The 20,360-nt window shown below is 36.2% G+C and overlaps 1 protein-coding gene across 9 annotated transcripts in view; it reads left to right on the top strand.

Annotated features, from left to right (window-relative positions):
* The window catches only part of zc3h13 (zinc finger CCCH-type containing 13), a 301,826-nt gene that overhangs the window by 260,810 nt on the left and 20,656 nt on the right, over nucleotides 1-20,360 (top strand). For all 9 annotated transcript variants that reach the window (XM_073814423.1, XM_073814422.1, XM_073814421.1 and 6 more), the window contains one exon: nucleotides 7,735-7,844. In XM_073814423.1, coding sequence (XP_073670524.1) covers nucleotides 7,735-7,844 — 110 coding nt within the window. The remainder of the gene's footprint in view (nucleotides 1-7,734; nucleotides 7,845-20,360) is intronic.

Raw genomic sequence — 20,360 nt, 5'->3', positions numbered from 1 at the left:
AGCAATATCGCTCGAGTAGAGTGTGATATAGCTCTATATCATCACGGCTGTGATTAGGCCAGAGGCACGAGGCCATAGGCCGAGTGCCGGAGGCAATCACAGCCGTGATGATATAGAGCTATATCACACGACTCCGAGAGCGATATTGCTTTTATACAACAGTTCGACGGCACACGTTTGAAAAACGAAAACTAAAAAACAACAACGGAGTTATTTTAAAAGCCTCTTTGTTTGAGAACTACTTCTTCCGCCACGGATTTGAGGGCGGCCAGAATGACAGGTAAAACTTTCGGCTGCTTTGAAGCTCATAACAACTCAATGGACGGAAAAGCCGTTTCTTTATATTACCGTTTCTTGGTCACAAAGTGTAGTTTTAAGATTAGTTTAGTCGAGAATGTATATGTATTATATTTAAATCTGCAGTCGATTAGTAAAGATAGCGCCTGTTTGAACGAGTGCTTACTGAGATTCGGTACGAATGAGAACCAAAGCATGAGCGGACGTGAGTGTTCACTCGCCCCGCTGACCACCGCCCTCTCTGGGCTACATCTCTGACAGAGATACCCTGGCTCTCATGTTGGCCTTGTTTGTTTATGATCGTCAAAATGAGATCAAATCAGCAGTATGTGGTGTCATGATCAAACGATTACTTGTTTTTTTTTATTCATATTTAGTGTCTTTTGTGTTGTTATTGTTTTGGAGCGAGGTAAAAGTTAATAAAACTATACTTGTATAACATTACTATTGCTTTCTCATTTATTCTTAACGCGATACGAGCACTCGATTATTATTATTAAACTTTGTTCTTGTCAGTACTATACAAAATGGTTTTTTATAAGTGTCAGAGGGATGTTTTTGCATGCTGCTTATAAATATACCAGTGGCGATATCTCATAACATGTTTTAATAGTCACATCACGATAAAGTAAATGATCAATGTCCACATTTAAAAGCTGCGGTGCTTACCTGCATTTCCACGGTGTTTTCGCGTTCTGATAAAAGATATAGCTCCAGAAAAAAACGAGTGTTTATATTCCTCTTTCCAAGTGTTAATCGTCCACACGATGTGACAAGACATTTCTCCCATTAACTTTAACGTAACATCCAAGAGCGCTGATCTTTGACAGAATAATTACTTCCGATTGGGGATTCACAGACTGATTTATGAGCTAGTAAACTAATGAGACACACGGAGAGTGATTCAAAACAGCGCGTCTGTGTTTTTCCATTCAGAGATGAGCCTGCTTAGGACCTCCATTCACTAGGTGGCGGAATGATACGAAAGGTGATGCGGTTACAGTGCCGTTATCAGCACAATATCGCATAGCTCTTAGCCAATCAGATTCGAGAACCAGAAAGAACTGTTGTATAAAAAAATATAGCTTTTATTTGAGAAGGCTTTGATTTCATGTGGAAAGATATGCGTGGATTGATGCTCTCGGTTTCATTAATTAGTGGTTAATCAAAAATAATAAAATGTTTATATATATATTTTAAAAATATGTCATCTTAATCTTGTTGGGCTTTTAATTACCTACAATGTGGTGTTTGAATTATGCAAATAGACCAAGAAATGAGGAAGTTATGATATTTTAAAGTGTTTGGTCAAGCGGAAGAGGTCACAGTTTTTCATTGTTTTATCGTTTTAATTGGGTACAAAAATGCCCCCTAATTTTCGAGTTAAAAAATTCCATAACTTTCTTAATAATTATTCGATTTTAATAATTTAAAAACCATGTCAAAGTTATCTTTATTATCTATCATATGGTTATAATTATATATGAATTTTCTAGTATTTATATTTTTTGTCACATACCTACATATAACGTTAAAATATATTATGACTCCAAGCTTCTTTACAATTAGCATCTAGGTTCTCTCAAAGTGTAGCCGGCTTTGTTTCAAATCAATATAAAGCTATTAAAACAGTCTTGAAAAATAAGCAGCATCTACCAGAACTAAAGCAATAAGCTTTTAAACAGTAAAAAGTACTGTTGCTTTGTTTGTTTTAAGCAAAGAACGTCTCATCTTGGCTTCTTTAAAGATTTGTTTTTAAAAATTTAAACATTGAATTGATTCTTTTAACAGCCCGGTTTGAATGTTACTTCGCGTATTTTTAACCTCATGTTTACCCCTGTGTACCACGTATACCCTTAATGTTTTACTGTTTGTGCTTTAAATTCAAACAGTTCTAGTATAAAGACAAAAACGAATCATAGTAAATAACATAATATGAACAAATAGGCAACCGATCAGCGCGATGCAGATAAATGAATTAAATCAAACTTACCTTACTAATGATGAGCAAACAAACAAAGAGACCGAGTAGACCAGGCAGTAACGGTTCGCGATTTTGAATTTTCCCGTCAAGCCCATAGGTAAAGCGGTCGCACCTGAAGGGTGGGGCAGATGAGTGGGTGCAGGTGCATTCTGGGAAATGTAGTCCTTTTCTTTGGCGTTGATACTGCTGTAGATGTAATATGACTACGATTTCCAAGAAGCATTGGATGCACTACATCATTCCAACCCAAGTTTGATCCTCTGCTCGCACTTTATATTCTTTTTTATAATCTGCGTTTTCACACAATGCATTGTTCTTAATACTTGATCATTAATAAAAAATAAAAATGTATAAAGTTTATTACGTTGACAAAACATGTTTAGTTGACAAACATGTTAAGTTATTTTGAATGATGCTCAGATTTAAATATAAAATCTTTGTGAATCAGCACTTTCTTGATGAAATACAAAACTCTTAAAACATGCCTCAGGAATTATCTCTGGGTTTAGTGGATTAACTGCTAATCATTGGAAACATTTAACGTATACCTAAATGAATTCTTACTTAAATATAAGTCAATATAAACAAATACTGAGTTAAGACATGTAGCCTAACTTACTGAACTTACTTAACTTCAACATGAACTCAAATTAATTTATTGTAAATGAATGCATTAACTAACAATGAAAAACATGTCATGTTGTAGTTAATGATGACTCTTCAATAGTTTATGATTAGTATATGCCTTAACTCAGCATTAGTTCATGTTAAAGTAAAAAACATGTATGTCTTTTTTCACTGTGATATATTGACCCTTATTAAATTATAAAGTCCCCATCTCTTTTATTTAATTGATTGATTGAAGACAAACATTATAATATGTGGACTGACTTTGTACAAGCATGCATTATCATATGCTAAAAGTTACCTCCTCAGATAGACTAGAACATTGATTGGTGCCCGAACATTTTCCTTACAAGGGCCAAACCTGGCTGTGGGCCAAAAGTAAATGTTGTTGTGTTATATTAAAATTAAAGTTGCCCTGATAACCCCTAATTTATAATTTTCTAATATTTTAAAAATAAATAAGCAAACATTACTCTGTTTATGCATAACTAATGCAGTTTTATTTTCAAAGGCTTTTTGTAGAAAAAAGAAATTGTTTTGCCAATCAATTTTAAATATCCTTTTCTCTGTGTGCCACTTCCGCAACCTCTTCATATTTAGCCTATAGTACCGGAGTTCATTAAGTTTCGTGATGCATTTTATACACCTTCAAGTATGCATGAAACATAAAAAAATCACTCTAATCCCTTGCATTGAATTTTAATTTACATTTTTGTAATGTAAAAATACAACAAAAAATTATACATTTTAGAAAATGTTTCATAAAAAATATGAACATCTGCATCAATGACTTTTGTTTTCTTTTTCCTCACATGGCATGATGGGCCAAATTAAAGGTCTATTGTGGGCCAACTTCGGGCACCTCTGGATTAAAAGTACAGTAGCTGACAGGTATCTGCAGATATGTTTACCCGAGTTTGTCAGTCTGTATCACCCAACATGTTTTGCATTCATATGTGAAAGACTGTCTTTTAGATTATGGACCTGTCTATTTATATTTTTTTTTCTATTTTAAAAGATTTAATGAAATGTTAGGGTAGAAATATAATAACAATATAAACAGTGAACTTCAAATCATGAGACATCAGCAAAATCAAGCAGCTTTACATTTCACTGACTAATTTATCAACATTCTAGCTAGCAAAAATGTGTTACATGATGTCATTTGAACAGCTTCTTTTAAACGATGTATGCAGCATTGATAGATACATGCACAATATTCTGACCTAGGGCAGTTGGAGACATGTTTTCAAAGTGTTGGAAATATATATTCTGAAATAACATTTGTTACATTTCTCTTAAGTCAGACACATAATTTTCACACATTAAAATGGTAATTGTGTCCATTGAATTTAAGTTATTTTGAATGATGCTAAGTTTCTTAAATAGACTAATTAAATTATATTAATAATAAACGTATTTAGAAAACACAGTTTTTATGTACCACAATATTGTATGTGTTGTCTTAAAGAGACATGGTTAACCCCCCACCCCACCCCACTCAGCTCTGAAAACAAAGAAGACAAAGAAGACCTGTGGGTCATTAACATATAAAAAGCCCTTCACACCTCACACACACCACTCCTCACAACCAGCTGTAAGGATTCCTGGAAACTTCCACCAGTTCCTATATACATCCACAAACGTAAGGTTTCTGGATGTTTCACGAGTTTACTTTGGTGTATTACCTTTCCAAGCACTCTGCCTCAAAAATCTGGCAAACCTAAAGTTTAGCAGGGATTTCCCATCCCGTATTTGTCCGTATACAGCTCTTTTCATGCAGTGATACCACTTGAATCATTGGCAGGTTTGACAAGAACAGTGTTATATTGGTCTTATATTGAAAAGGGAAACTTATGAAGTCATTGTTTATTAGCTTTACAGTAAGTTTTGTACTTCACAAATTAGTTAGCAACATACCGTTAAGAAGACAATGCTTAACTGACAACATATACTTATCTAATGTGTAATGTCCTGCACAACGTTTTTATAACACGAACACAGTGTTCTGCTGGGACTTTAGACTTAAAACTAAAGCGTCTGTTCTCCACCTCTTTCAAGTTGCGCAAGCTTATTGAATCAATTGCTCTAAAATGACCGTGTTCAAGTAACAACACATAATATACAACACATACTGTATATTATATTGTACGACTGACATCAGTTTAAACGCATTATATCTCCCTCTTGCATTTTAACAACTCGCTAGTGGACAAAAGAGACGGACTTTAAACACCAAGTAATAGTGGGAATATGTGTCTCTCATCCGCTTATAATCCAGTCGACCAAACGTGTCTTAATACCAGGTGTAAAAATGTTGTGAAGACAGCGTGTGACTGCCGCCGCCTGAGAGAAGTGAAGTGGGGTTGGCTGGTGTAACTATCCAGTCACCTGGGTTGCCATTAGCAACCAATGTAGCATGCTCTGCTGGACAAACAAGTTCTTACATCATTAAAAAGCATTTAATGTGTTCTGTAAGAAACGTTCATATCAGTTGTCAGAAAAGTAACAAACAAAACAATTTTATATCATTGCATTTTTGGTATTTTATGTCAGAATTATTAATATTTTGATGTTATAGCTTATAACATTGCTGATGACAAAGAACTTATCTATGCGTTTACTCATGCATTAACTGCATCAAAGTGCGATAGCTCAGGATGGTAATCAAAATAAATCCAAAGACATTTGTAGTGATTTTGACACGGGCACAAATTAATTTAGTGATTTTCACATGGGAAACCATTGGTTAGTATGCCATAAAACACGACACTAGAGGTTTCACGTCAAGTGTGTGTGTGTGTGTGTGTGTGTGTGTGTGTGTGTGTGTGTGTGTGTCAGATGACCTCTCCCCCCTCTACTTTGGGGAACCAGCTAAAGAATTTCACTTTAATAAGAAGAAAGATCTAAATAGATCATTTAACATAAGAAAATATGTAAATTAGAGGGAGTTTGTCATCTAATTTATCTGAAGGATTCAGACCAGCTTGTAGAACCCTTTAACTGTATTTTCAACACAAAGAATACAGAGTGGTAATAAAATGGAATTTATTAACAAAAGATAATCAAGAAACTAAAAACACTACTAAATGATACTAAAAAATAGAAAAAGATAGAAACTAAAATGCAAAGAATAGAAAATTGAAGTGGCTGAGTTGAATTTATGGCAGAATGATTTCGGTTTCTGGTAAGATGATAACCTTATTTTAACTCTTTCACGGCCAGCGTTTTTAAAAAAAGTTGCCAGCCAGCGTTTTTCATGATTTTCACCAAAGTTTAATGCCTTCCAGAAAATGTTCTTCTTTAAATATATAAACATACAATATACCAAATGAAAGAACAGACCCTCTGCTTTCAAACAAAAAAAAACGTTTCATCCTACCTTTAGTGGTTCTTTTGCAATCAGCTTTTGAATATGGGTAGGTTTTTGCAAAAACACCATATTTTGAGCAAAAAGCAGAGATAATTCCATTTTTATGACGGACTTTTCATAGAGATCCCATTCAGAGCGATCTTTAAAACAGACACGGACATGCATCAGCTTGCCATAGGGCAATACTTCCGGTTTTAAAAAGTTGCGGAAGGGCGCCACCTGGTGGATAATAGCGGTATTGCGGAAAGACGGAAAATCTCGTCATTGGCGGGGAAGCGTTTTCTCTTAATTGACGAGATATCTCGTCAATGGCGGGGAAAGAGTTAATTAAGGAGTTACCTTCTATAAATTTTAGAAATCTGTTATGCAATATTGGAAATCATATATGGTAACAGTAGATAGAATACATCAATGCCTTGGTTTCAGGAAAGATTTGGTTGTGTTATATTTACGTTCTGTGCGGTCAAATGAGCTTGTCCAGTGGTGGTCCGTCGGCCACATGTCGGGCTTTTCCGTGCTGCAGTGGGAAAGAGTCCGGTTTAGTTCAACAGCCTTGAACACGAAGTGCTGTGAAAATGCTGATCTCTGGGAAGCACAGAGAGGATTTTAGCGATCTGGAACACGCAGACGTGATCCTGTAGTTGTTGGAGAACGTCCTTAACAAATCTGGAACACGCCGATGAAAGTTCCTTGGAGTTTAGGTTTGCTCTTTTGAACTTCACCTTGTTGCAGACGTAGGTTATTTCCTTTCTGGACGTGAGGCGCAAAACATGGTGTGATACGCTTAGTCTCTGGACGCATAGGCTGTGATCGAACTCAGAACGAGGAGCTGCACAATCTCAAAGAGAGATTCACAAACTTGGTTGATTTTACAATGATCTGTTATTGTCTCTTTCAGCGGGAGTGCTCTGTTGAGCGATGGGGGTTGTCCGGTTTTAGTCTCTTAGCACAGACTCAAAATGTAGATTTACTCTGTTAAATAGTCACTTACTGTGATAGGCCACACTTTTGCACACCTTTTGGAAATTATCTATAATCTCCAACCAGCAAAATCAATAATTATTAGCACTAAAATAAAAAGAAACTTTATATAGTATTTTGTTTAGCTTTAGCCAGCATTTTCTTTAGACTGACACAGTCTTCTGATGCACATTAACATATGGTGACTAGTGTCTGTATTTCCATGTTCTGAAGAATAGAATCACATTTTTATTGTGCCTATAGTTTCTGTTTTATTAGTTCTGTAATTGTGTGTGTTACTTTATTATGTTGGGCCAAGCACAAATGTTTTAATGTTGTTTCTTTTAGCTCAATTTACAGCTGATCTCAAGCTAATTACATAACAAAATTTGATTTCATTAAAAATTTCAATCAAAATCAGTATTTTATATCCACGTGTTTGTTTTCTTTTGTAACAGTGTAAAAGATGGATAATTGTCCTTTATATTTGCAGCCGTAAGAGACATCGTGTAGAGAACACGCCCAGTCCACTGCTATCTCCTAAAAGAGGACGAGATGTGAGCCCTGCAGACAGTGAAGGTTACAACAGCATTGAAGAAAAAGGTAAGAGTTCAACTTGGAAAGTTAAATCTTTTCTAATTTCTTGTTGCAGTAATGTTGTATAACCCAGGAGTTCAGGTAGTCTAACTAAAACAACAGACTAATTTGATTTTCTACTTGCCCTGTTACTCAGCTTATTGGATGGGCATTGCAATATACCTCCGGAAAATTTACCATGATAATTATAAATCTTTATTTTATAAATAAAATAACTAAGTTAATGTAAATACAATGGTCTGATTTATTACCATAGCAAATGTGAAGCTTTTGTTTGAAACCCTGTAACCCCACCAACAGAAACCAAATATTTGCCACTCCTCCTCATTCCTGGGTTCAGGTCAAGTCGAACATGTTTTGAGTAGGACAGGGCTGTGAAGTAATTAAAATGTAATCGCATATTATTCGTGAAAATTATTTTTGTTAAACTTTTTTGTCTTTTACTATATGCCACAGAGTAGAACATCAGACTGAACAAATTTAGTCACTCGGCATTTACAGGTAAATACATCAATGTGGTGTATTTTGACAATAAAAATGACTAGATCTATAAGGAATTGCATGTTCTTGTAAACAATTTAGTGCTTTATTAAAATATTTGGTTGCATATGTGAATTGTAATAAGAGGGCAAACAAGCCCACATACAGTACACAACGACGTGTCAATATGAAAATTATTTTAACATTGGAATGTCAACAAAATAGGTCAATATGTCACAGAAAAAAATGTAATATGACGTCTTTCACTCATTACTGGCTAAATATAAAAAGAATAAAAGCCTGTAACTTTAGTGCTAAGTGAAATTAACTTTAAACTATTTAACCGACATAGCCTATTTAACAAAATAATGTTCAGAAAATAGTTTATTAAGCATCTTTCCTCCAAAAACCGACCATGATGTATGTGCTCTCTTTTAAAGTGCACTCAAGGAAACACAGGGATGCAAAGACATCTTGCCATATTTACAGGGCAGAGTAAAAAAAACATTTAGTGTCAACGCAAAATGTAACAGAGAAACATAAATAGGACATTGTCTATCATTTAAAATTCTAGCCAAAATAAACGAAAATCATATGGCCCTACTGACAAATTAAGTATTTTTGCCAAACCATTTCAAACATTTGTGCAAAATTAAAGTCATTGACTGACAACAGATTCAGTACCGCACAGCCCCTCGGAGCTGGCTATACAGGTTGTCAGAAATAATGTGTGGAAATGCTGTTATGTCAAAATATGTCAGGAGTGGGCTATTGTCAATCAGACCACCCGCTCCTGTACAAAGACCAGAGTTACGCCGACATACATTCGCCGACGAGGGAAATTCCTGAAATTCAAGCTCCGGCTTTCGCGCTTTCAGACTACACTCAAGCTGGCCGCTAGCTGAAGCCTCCCGAGGTTGCATGTGTAGGTGGGATACGTCATCAAGCAAAAGCAATGTATCTTGGGTCTTGAGTCTGCACAGTAGCAATTTCAGGACCAGTCATGCGCAGTAGTGAGCAGGAAGTGAAGCCGCGAAATCAAAACCCCGCCCTTGCTCTCGCAGAATGCGCATATCACAGCTGTCAATCATGACGTGACACCACCGTTTTTATATCATTAAATAACTAACTAAACACAAACTTATTTTAAAAACAAACATTTGAATTTACATCAGTGTAATTAAAAAATACAATAAATGACAGAAACCAGCTTCGGAAAAAAGATAATTGAAGTGTAATAAATTTTTTTAGTTGGTCTCAAGTCCCATTGAATAACACAGGGAGGCGGGGTTTATGACCTATACTGGGACCAGCCACTGGGGGGCGATCGAGACGTTTTGGCTTCACTTTTCAGGGCTTGTGCGGCACGCTTGGTTAAAACGCCCTCCGAATGGGGGGGGGGTGCTAGAAATTAATATTCAGTTGGCTGTCATATAGAATTTCACCGCTAGATGGGAGTAGAAACTACACAGTGGAGCTTTAAATTAAACAGAAAAACAAAACACGAGCCATTTTTCGTTTCTCGTTATTTGATTTCAGATAGGATATCAAATGACCAAAAGAAACACGGACCAGGGTAATCCGTATATCATTGGTTCAAACGATTTTTCAAATTAAAGCTCACGTAACACACGCTGTTTCTTATGGAAGAAAAATAATGACAAAAGTTTTTGAATTAAAATAGCCTGTTGAATTGTACTACCTGAAAAAAAATGCATTGTATTAACCGTACTTGAATTTTAATGCATTGTATTTTTATGTTTTTGAATTAAAACAGCCTGTTGAATTGTACTACCTGAAAAAAATGCATTGTATTAACCGTGCTTGAATTTTAATGCATTGTATTTTTAGGTTTTGCATTTTTAAGGGCTGAAATTAAACATGCGTGTATATTTTCTGTATTAAAAATTCAATAGTCCACATTCACCTTTTAGATTTCACTTTAAAATATTCGGTCTGTTTAAAAATACAACGTAAAATATTCAGCAGGCAATTTTCAGTCCATTTAAATTTGCGTCCAAAAATTCAAGTCCAAAAATTCAGTCGTACAGATTTCAACATTTAACATCCGGGAACTGCAGGAAAAGCAGTAGAGTACCGAGTATAATCTCATCTGCTGTTAATCGATCTGACCAGCAGGTGGTGCACGTGTTCGCCAAGACTTTGTACATGTAAGATGATTTATCCACTGCAGCAGTGATGAAAGTTGGCTTTTATGTTCAGTTTTAGTAAAACAACTGTAATACACTCATACAGAGGGTGTATTGTTTGGTTATGTTATTGACAGGATACTAAACGGGTTTAAAATGCCATATAAATTAAATATGGCCTTTCTGCCTGCTATTGGCTTCGTTTCTCAAAAGCTAAGTTGATTGTAGATTTTATTGGTGGCAATCTACCGTCTTCTTATGCCTACGAGAAACGGACACGGTTTTGTAATTCGTCACCTCAGTTTATAAACCATACTCAGATTATTAAACTGTTCAATTTACAAATCGTGCGCGCGGATTAATAAACCATACGCACAATTAAACAATCAGTGCTCTCAGATTTGCAATCGTATCCACAAATTCATAAACAATTAATAAACAGTGCACACGCTTTCGCAATGGTTTTGCAAACTGAGTCCACTAACGCAGAGGTCCCCAACCACCGGGTCGTGGACAAGTTGCCACCGGTCGCAAGAACATCCTGAAAAAATGTATAATAGCTACGTTATAGTTTAATCAGGTGTTTTGTCCTTTACGAGCCGACTTCAAATAACATATCAATCCACTTCTATACAGGGTCGCGCTCCCTCTTTTTCTTTCTCTCTCTCTCTCTCTCTACCAGCGCATCGGCGATCACATTGCTGTCATTAGAGTTCAAGCATACAGTACTTCTAAAACACAATCGATCAAAGAATTGCAAAGGTATGACTTTATGAATAAATGAAGACGTTCATTTGATATCGCAAATGAAACTAATTGCAGGCTTTTGAAAAACTTAAAAATTACCCCTAAACTCTTAATTAATTATACTTAAACTCTTTCACTGCAGTAATAATATTTTTTATTTTTAATGAAGGTTTGAGAGGAACCTAAACAGTCATGTGTCAAGCATCAAAAAGCATAAACGCGAGTCCCACGTGCCTCCGCGCCCAACCGCAATTCTTCTGGCATCTCTCCTGCTCATCTCCTCCTTCACTGCACATTGTTTTCCTTTTGTTCTGTTACTTGAACTTGGGGCTCGAGCCAGACCAAGATTCGAGCTGCCTTCGAGAACAGCAAACCAAGTTCGTTTACCGTTATTTATTAAGACTAAATGTGCAGGCAAACTCGTGAAAAAATGAAAGTAAAGAACAGTGGCGGATGCAGAACGTGACATATGGGTGGGCATGGATTAAGTCCGGGTGGGGCTGAATCTATGGGTGGCACTTTAGAATAAGAAACTATAACAAATCTATAAAATTCGTCAAAACTTCAGGAATCACAAGCGTATTGGTGAGAACACTAATTTAAACAGCATACATACACACCCGAACTGCACGTCACATTTTTGACATTATTGATATACTTTAAATTGTAATGCAACATGACATTAATTAAGCCTTTTTGGTAAAAAAAAAAAATTATTGGGCTGTCATAGCCTACAAACAAAAGAACCTGCACACAATATACTTTTTAAAATAGCATATTAAAACTGTTTAAATAAATTAAGCTACTAAATGCTTAAAATGAAGCTTCTAACATCATATTCTCTTCATGCAAATCACTAAAAATATATTTTCGTTCTCACATATTTAAGTTAACTTACTATAAAGAAAGAAAAAGGGAATTGCTAGAATAATGTTAGACTCTGAGGTTAAACGAAATGACAAATAAATAAACATTTAATATACTTTTTTATGAGCATAAGAGCAAGCGGGTAGCCTACTCGTGAAGAGCGGAGCCGAGGAGCGCGTTTATCAGACGTGAACACGAAAGGAGTAATGGGTTTAATTATGCTTTCACTTCATTTCCTGACAGTTTCACTTGTTAGTGGGGATAGTAATGACTAACAAGATGACACCGAATTACATACAATATAATTACCTAACTAAATCTGAGAGAATGCAAACACATTACAATATTTTTTTTCGCCCGACGGGCAGGGCGCAGATACATTTTTGTAGCCCGACAGGAATTCGCCATAGCCCCGGGACTTCGGGGTAGCGATTTTGCGAGCCCTGCATAGGTTTGTTTTGTAGAAAGACTTTCTTTAAAGTGAATTTCGTTTTGTATAAATTTTATCTTAATATTAATCAATGTTTAATCAAACAATTGCCTTGATTTAATAAATAAGAAGCAAACCAAGAACGTCTGTAGTGTGGATTGAAGTGAACCCACTATATTTCCGCAGCCTACGTCTTTCTGCTTTTAATACATTTCTTAAATTAATGTCTCAATTACACAGTAGGCTTATAGGTTGTTATGATAGGCTATTTGTTGCTTAAAAGCAATAGGCTATATTGTATAAAGTGTAGCAATAAACGTGGCGTGACTTATAGTGCTAATTTAGAGAGCTGGTAGGCTATCAAACAACATCACTGTGATCAGATGCTTTCTTTCTATTTTTTACCCCGCTGTCATATTTGTTGTGTGTTCATGTTATTGAGAAGAAAGTGTGCAGCACATATTTATAACGTGTTGTTATTCAAAATACGTTTTCCACTTGCTTGCAAAAAAAGTTCTCGGGAATATTTTTTTCATTATAGAACCATAATGTAACGCAACATTCAACTTATAATAGTTTTTAAATAGTTATCAGGCTTACTTATAATTTTACTGTTTTTAACATAAATGCAATAGATAAAATACACCATATGAAGTAGTATCCATGTCTAACTATACAGAGTAGTATTTTTTTACATTTATGATGTAAATAACTTTCCAGTTAGGAAAGTACAAGCTTAACACGGTATAAACTTCATTAATTCCTGAAAGCATGAATAAAAGCATGGAAGCAATTTCTAAAATGAGGGTGGGGCTACAAATCCGTTAGTGCAGGGGTCCCCAACCTTAAAAAAAATCGCAACCCGGGGGGGCGGGGGACTCGCGTTTATGCTTTTTGATGTTTGACACATGACTGTTTAGGTTCCTCTCAAACCTACATTAAAAATAAAAATATTATTACTGCAGTGAAAGAGTTTAAGTATAATTAATTAAGAGTTTAAGGGTAATTTTTAAGTTTTTCAAAAGCCTGCAATTAGTTTCATTTGCGATATCAAATGAACGTCTTCATTTATTCATAAAGTCATACCTTTGCAATTCTTTGATCGATTGTGTTTTAGAAGTACTGTATGCTTGAACTCTAATGAGAGCAATGTGATCGCCGATGCGCTGGTAGAGAGAGCGAGAGAGAGAGAGAGAGCGAGAGAAAGAAAAAGAGGGAGCACGACCCTGTATAGAACAGGATTGATATGATATTTGAAGTCGGCTCGTAAAGGACAAAACACCTGATTAAACTATAACGTAGCTATTATACATTTTTTCAGGATGTTCTTGCGACCGGTGGCAACTTGTCCACGACCCGGTGGTTGGGGACCTCTGCGTTAGTGGACTCAGTTTGCAAAACCATTGCGAAAGCGTGTGCACTGTTTATTAATTGTTTATGAATTTGTGGATACGGATTGCAAATCTGAGAGCACTGATTGTTTAATTGTGCGTATGGTTTATTAATCCGCGCGCACGATTTGTAAATTGAACAGTTTAATAATCTGAGTATGGTTTATAAACTGAGGTGACGAATTACAAAACCGTGTCCGTTTCTCGTAGGCATAAGAAGACGGTAGATTGCCACCAATAAAATCTACAATCAATTTAGCTTTTGAGAAACGAAGCCAATAGCAGGCAGAAAGGCCATATTTAATTTATATGGCATTTTAAACCCGTTTAGTATCCTGTCAATAACATAATCAAACAATACACTCTCTGTATGAGTGTATTACAGTTGTTTTACTAAAACTGAACATAAAAGCCAACTTTCATCACTGCTGCAGTGGATAAATCATCTTACATGTACAAAGTCTTGGCGAACACGTGCACCACCTGCTGGTCAGATCGATTAACAGCAGATGAGATTATACTCGGTACTCTACTGCTTTTCCTGCAGTTCCCGGATGTTAAATGTTGAAATCTGTACGACTGAATTTTTGGACTTGAATTTTTGGACGCGAATTTAAATGGACTGAAAATTGCCTGCTGAATATTTTACGTTGTATTTTTAAACAGACCGAATATTTTAAAGTGAAATCTAAAAGGTGAATGTGGACTATTGAATTTTTAATACAGAAAATATACACGCATGTTTAATTTCAGCCCTTAAAAATGCAAAACCTAAAAATACAATGCATTAAAATTCAAGCACGGTTAATACAATGCATTTTTTTCAGGTAGTACAATTCAACAGGCTGTTTTAATTCAAAAACATAAAAATACAATGCATTAAAATTCAAGTACGGTTAATACAATGCATTTTTTTTCAGGTAGTACAATTCAACAGGCTATTTTAATTCAAAAACTTTTGTCATTATTTTTCTTCCATAGTTTCTGCATTTCTGATATTAATCTGGTGTACCTATGGAGTAGTATGACATCCTTTATATCTCTGAAGAGTCTTTAGTTTAATCAGATTTATAAAAGAAAGATTAGCTTTACCGAATCTTTCCGATAACGTACGAAAAAATGAAGAAGGAGGAGTTATAACACGGGAGGAGCGAGTACGAGTCATGCAACACTATACAACACTGTTTTAACTTATGATTCACTACATGTTCGTGTCATTTATATAATATACACGCGCCTATTTCCAACATAAGACAGAAGTCTTACTTACCACGTGTAACTCGTCATGAAAATCCACCGCATCAAACACACACGCAAAACTCCGCTGCTAATCCGGATAATAAACTATATCCATTGTTTCCATAAGGCTGGATGTCTTCTCCTTACATCCAAAAACACACTTCTTGTTGTGCCATTGTTGACTTTTGAAATTAAACAAAGCTGAGTGGCGTGATAAGCTGTTAGCAAGCTCTAGCGTCTCCCGCTGACTGACGGCTGGGCGGGGTTTTCCGGGGGAAGTTTTCCGGCGGAAGCCCATGTAAAGAAGTGATACGTATCGAAAACCCCTGAAACGTCAGTTAGAACCGTAATCGAAAAAAATTTGCCGAAACTTGTACGAACCCTGGCGAAGTGCATTCGGCACAGAAATACTCTGAAACATGCCCAACTGCATTTTTGACACTTTGCCTACGTTTAGCATGAGGAAACAACTCTATAACTGTGTTAATAAGTCAGAATGCTTGAAATACCATTAAACCCTCCCTTTAAAACAAAAATGATAAAACGAATAACGACTTGTTTTTCGATTTTTGGATTGTGCATTCAGATCAAAAATACAAAATATGAATAACGGGATTAGGACAAATTTTAATTTTGATTTTTTAATTGAATACCTTAGCAGACATTTGCCAATGAAATCATTTTAAACAGATCAAGTACTTTTGTGGTAACAGATTACAGACATTTTAATAAGGTTGTGCATATGACAGAGCAACGAGCAATCATGTCGGATTCTTGTGGTGCGGGATTAAATTTAAGAGTATAAATGCAGTAGCAGTCGGAACTCTGGGGTACCCATATTGGACAGGAACGTTGGTTGGGAACGGGCGGTCTGGGCTGTGTTTCCTGTTAAAATTGAACTTAAATTGAAATTAACCTTTATACGAGCTACTTAATGAACGTAACTTATTCTTTCACGTGGACCCTAAAAATGCACTTAAATATATCGCTCACAGCAGTGGCTATCCATTTGTCAAGTGCTGAAATGTCACCTATAGAATGACTGTTAATTGTAGCACACCCTTGTTAAAAGTTTAGCCTAATGATCTTCACCCAATGTGCATGTAATCATATTTTTAATAATATTGTTTGATATTGTTCAATGACAAATTGCACATTTTAATAATTTATGCTATGTGAAATCATCTTTTCCATATTTAGTTTGGACTCATACCATTGTGCATTGCCTTTTAAATTTTTTATTATTACTTATTATTGCTCTCATTGCAATATTAACTCTTTCACCGCCAGCGTTTTTAAAAAAAGTTGCCAGCCAGCGTTCTTCATGATTTTCACCAAAGTTTAATGCCTTCCAGAAAATGTTCTTCTTTAAATATATAAACATACAATATACCAAATGAAAGAACAGACCCTCTGCTTTCAAACAAAAAAAAACCGTTTCATCCTACCTTTAGTGGTTCTTTTGCAATCGGCTTTTGAATATGGGTAGGTTTTTGCAAAAACACCATATTTTGAGCAAAAAGGAGAGATAATTCAATTTTTATGACTGACTTTTCATAGAGATCCCATTCAGAGCGATCTTTAAAACAGACACGGACATGCAGCAGCTTGCCATAGGGCAATACTTCCGGTTTTGAAAAGTTGCGGAAGGTGGCCACCTGGTGGATAATAGCGGTATTGCGGAAAGACGGAAAATCTCGTCATTGGCGGGGAAGCGTTTTCTCTTAATTGAAGAGATATCTCGTCAATGGCGGGGAAAGAGTTAATATCTAATAAATAATTTTAGACAGAAGTCCTATTGTGGTAACAGATTACAGGCATAATAAGGGCGTGAATTGCACTGTACTCCCATGTAAGATCTCATTCGCTTACAGTCCGAGTTTTGAATTTTATTTCTTTTTTTATTATTATTATTTATACACACCTGGTTTAAAATAGAGGTCTGCGCAGCATTGTTGTTTTTTTCGTCCCGCATCCACTTAAAATTCACTCGGTGTTTCACCGCTTAAAATGCTTTTATCCAACCTTTTTTTCCCTACGACGTTTGTCACTAATTATTAGCAAAATATGAATGAAGGGAAAACGTAGGTTTGTATCTAGTGCTATGTAAAAAATAACTTTTAACTGAACTAGCTTAACCGACATTTAGCCTATAAAGAATGTTCCTATAAAGACGTTTTAGCATATTGCGTTCAAATTTCGACAACGATGGCTGAATGTGTCTCTTTTGCAATACAGTCTCCTGAAGGTGCGTATAAGTAGCACGAAGTGTATAACTCGTGCAAAACTAGGGATGCACCGAATCCAGGATTCGGATTCGGCCGAATACTGGGCTTTTTGACGGGGTTCGGATTCGGCCGAATCCTAGATTTTTTTTCCACCGAACCGAACCCTAGGCTTGCGCTACGCAGGTCGACGTCACGCGGCCGTAGTTTACACACATCGGGTGCTGACGTGGAGATGAGCTTTTTCTTTCGGTGAGCCTTAGGGGCTGGACACACCAAAACTTTTAAACACGGCTGAAAACGCCTTGAGGACGCCAAATTCCAGCTGTTTTTCAGCCGAGCGCTTGGTAGATGTGATGCTTCAGCTGTGAGCCGGTTGGTTGCTGTGGTAATCTCCCGCCCCTCCTCCACTGTAATTGGACGGCCGTGTGAAACCTGACATTGACGAGCAGAGCTTCTCACTCAAAGTTAAATATAGTTTTCAGCACGGAGCTGCTTGCTTATTGTAAAAACGAGCGTGTCGCAACGCATCGCTTTCATTATGCATAGGCTTATAGTATTTGTCAAAATAGTTTTTCCAACTTGTCATTCTGGCATAATGTACAGTTAAAATTAAATAAAATGAAAAATACACTATTGTGGATGTTGTTTAATTCATTAATGTGTTTTACTGTGTTAATGGAATAAGGATGCGAGTAGGATTCGGTATTCGGTTTCGGATTCGGCCGAATCTTAAACGGTGGATTCGGGATTCGGCCGAACCTAAAAAATCTGGATTCGGTGCATCCCTAATATTTAAGCCATGGTCGCTTGGAGTTGGGGTTAGAGTTGGGGTTTGGGTTAGGATGTCCTTTTTATATAACAAAAAAGTTGTTCTAACCCTGAACCCAAGCGAAAATGGTAAAAAATAGCAAAAAAAATGAGAAACCAATAAATAAAATGACAAAAAAAAATGCACCGTTTAAGTGAATGGGAAGGACTGGCGTTTCATATGCACGCCAAAGTGGAATTTGGCGTATGTATTGCACGAGTTTTATACTTCATGCTATTTATTCGCATCTTTTAAGGTGCACTCGTAGCATCATCGGGATGCAAAGACATTGCCAGTTTTACAGGGCATATTAAAAAAAAATATTCACGGTCAACGCAAAATGTAACAAAGAAACATACATTAAATAGGGCAAAGCATATCACTAAGCAACATATAAACATATCACTAAAAACCATATAAACCTATTTTCTGCCAAACTATAACAAACATTCTTGCAGGTGTACATGTGATCAGAATGAAGTGCGAATACGCCAACACTAACGCTGTCAAAAGATGTCTGGAGCAGAGGTGTGTAGAGTACCCAAAATCTGTACTCAAGTAAAAGTACAAGTACTTATACAAAAATGTACTCAAGTAAAAGTATCAAATCTGATGATTTACTTCAGTAAAAGTAAAAAAGTATTAAATGAAAAAACTACTCAAGTAGTTAGTTACTCGTTACTTCCGATCTGATAGAGAAGTAGCGCAAAAGCACTGAATTTCAGACTACTTGGAGGGTTTTCACAAACCTCTCCTTAAAAGTCTCATTAGCCGTGTTTGCACTATCGGGCTTCAAGCGGGCGTGCCAGTGCCTGCCGAGGCCTGTGGCGTTTGCATTGTCACTTCCGGGGCATGATCGTGCTTCACTGGTGCTTCGTTGGGGCTTAAGGCCCGGCTTTTCTGGCCCGCCGAATTCCTTGGGCCAGAGCGGGCTTCTCGGGGCTAGGGGAGTGGTAAAGGTCAAAGGCGGAGTTTATCTGAGTCTCTGGCAAGATGCGCATCCATCTGTCTGCAGATTTAAAACTTTAAAAATAATCGGGATCACCAGTAATTTACTGTTTAACGGAAGATGCCTGCTATGTTTGTACTTCGGACTGAAGAAAATGATCTGCATATGTAAAAAACAAAGACGCATTACGACGCCGAACTCGCCATCCTAAGGATCTGGCGCACACCGCTACCAGTTCGGGAGAAGTTTATAAAGTTTCGGGCACAGAACAAAGTGTTTAAAGTGCAACAGTGATGAGAAATTAAGGATGTGTGTTGGATCATCATTTCATCGTCCTTGTATTAAAGAAGCGATCACTCGAGTCACGATGGTATCTACAGTCGGTGAGTTAACATGCTACATAACGTTTGCATACAAAACACTTAAAATGGGAATACAAATAACGATTGCATAAGTGTCTTACATGGGTGTTTATTGTGTTTTTTGTGTAATATTGTCATCTCTGTTGAATTTTTTAGTCAGCCCTTAGTAAAAGTAACCATGGTTTTATTATATTAGTCATAGCCATGCTTTCTGGCATTTTGGAGATTAATTTGACTCTTATATGAATGTAGCAAACTTTATATGTCGGTATACTGTATGTGTATTTACAAACCCTTTATACAAAACATCACATGTGCTGCTTTCTTTTGTGTCCGTTTTACAGAAAAATGCCAACGTAAAGCTTTCAGTTTGTCATCCAGGAGTTTTTATTTAGGCAGTTCTTTATAGACAAAAGTATTTATTGATTGACACATTATTGAAATAGCTATTAGCCAGCTACCTTGTGTTTCATGTGATGCTCAACTATTAACGTTTTCATGATTAAAGATATCACACCTCTTATAATGTGTAAATATGTTTACATCGCCATAGAAGTATAATTACAAACTTAACGTTACAAATTTAGACACACGTACATACCTGTATTTTAAAATAAAATTATTTTACATAAATGTAAAAACTAGGACTCGTTATATTCTTTAAAATATTGTGTATATAGTATAATGGCACATTAGGTAGATGAACGCTTTATTTGTAATTATCCTACTTCATAAAGTTAGCTATTGCTTATTGATCTGATATTGTCTCGTCGTGAGATCGCTCGTGTTAAGCCAACATAAACTTCAAGAGTAACACCGCGGATGGAGCAAACATCTCTATCTTCTCATCTTCGCCTCAGTTATGTTCTTT

Source organism: Paramisgurnus dabryanus, chromosome 4, assembly GCF_030506205.2.
Source record: "Paramisgurnus dabryanus chromosome 4, PD_genome_1.1, whole genome shotgun sequence".
Classification (NCBI taxonomy): Eukaryota; Metazoa; Chordata; class Actinopteri; order Cypriniformes; family Cobitidae; genus Paramisgurnus; species Paramisgurnus dabryanus.
Note: the sequence above shows the minus strand (reverse complement) of the source record. Positions and strands in the feature narration are given on the sequence as shown.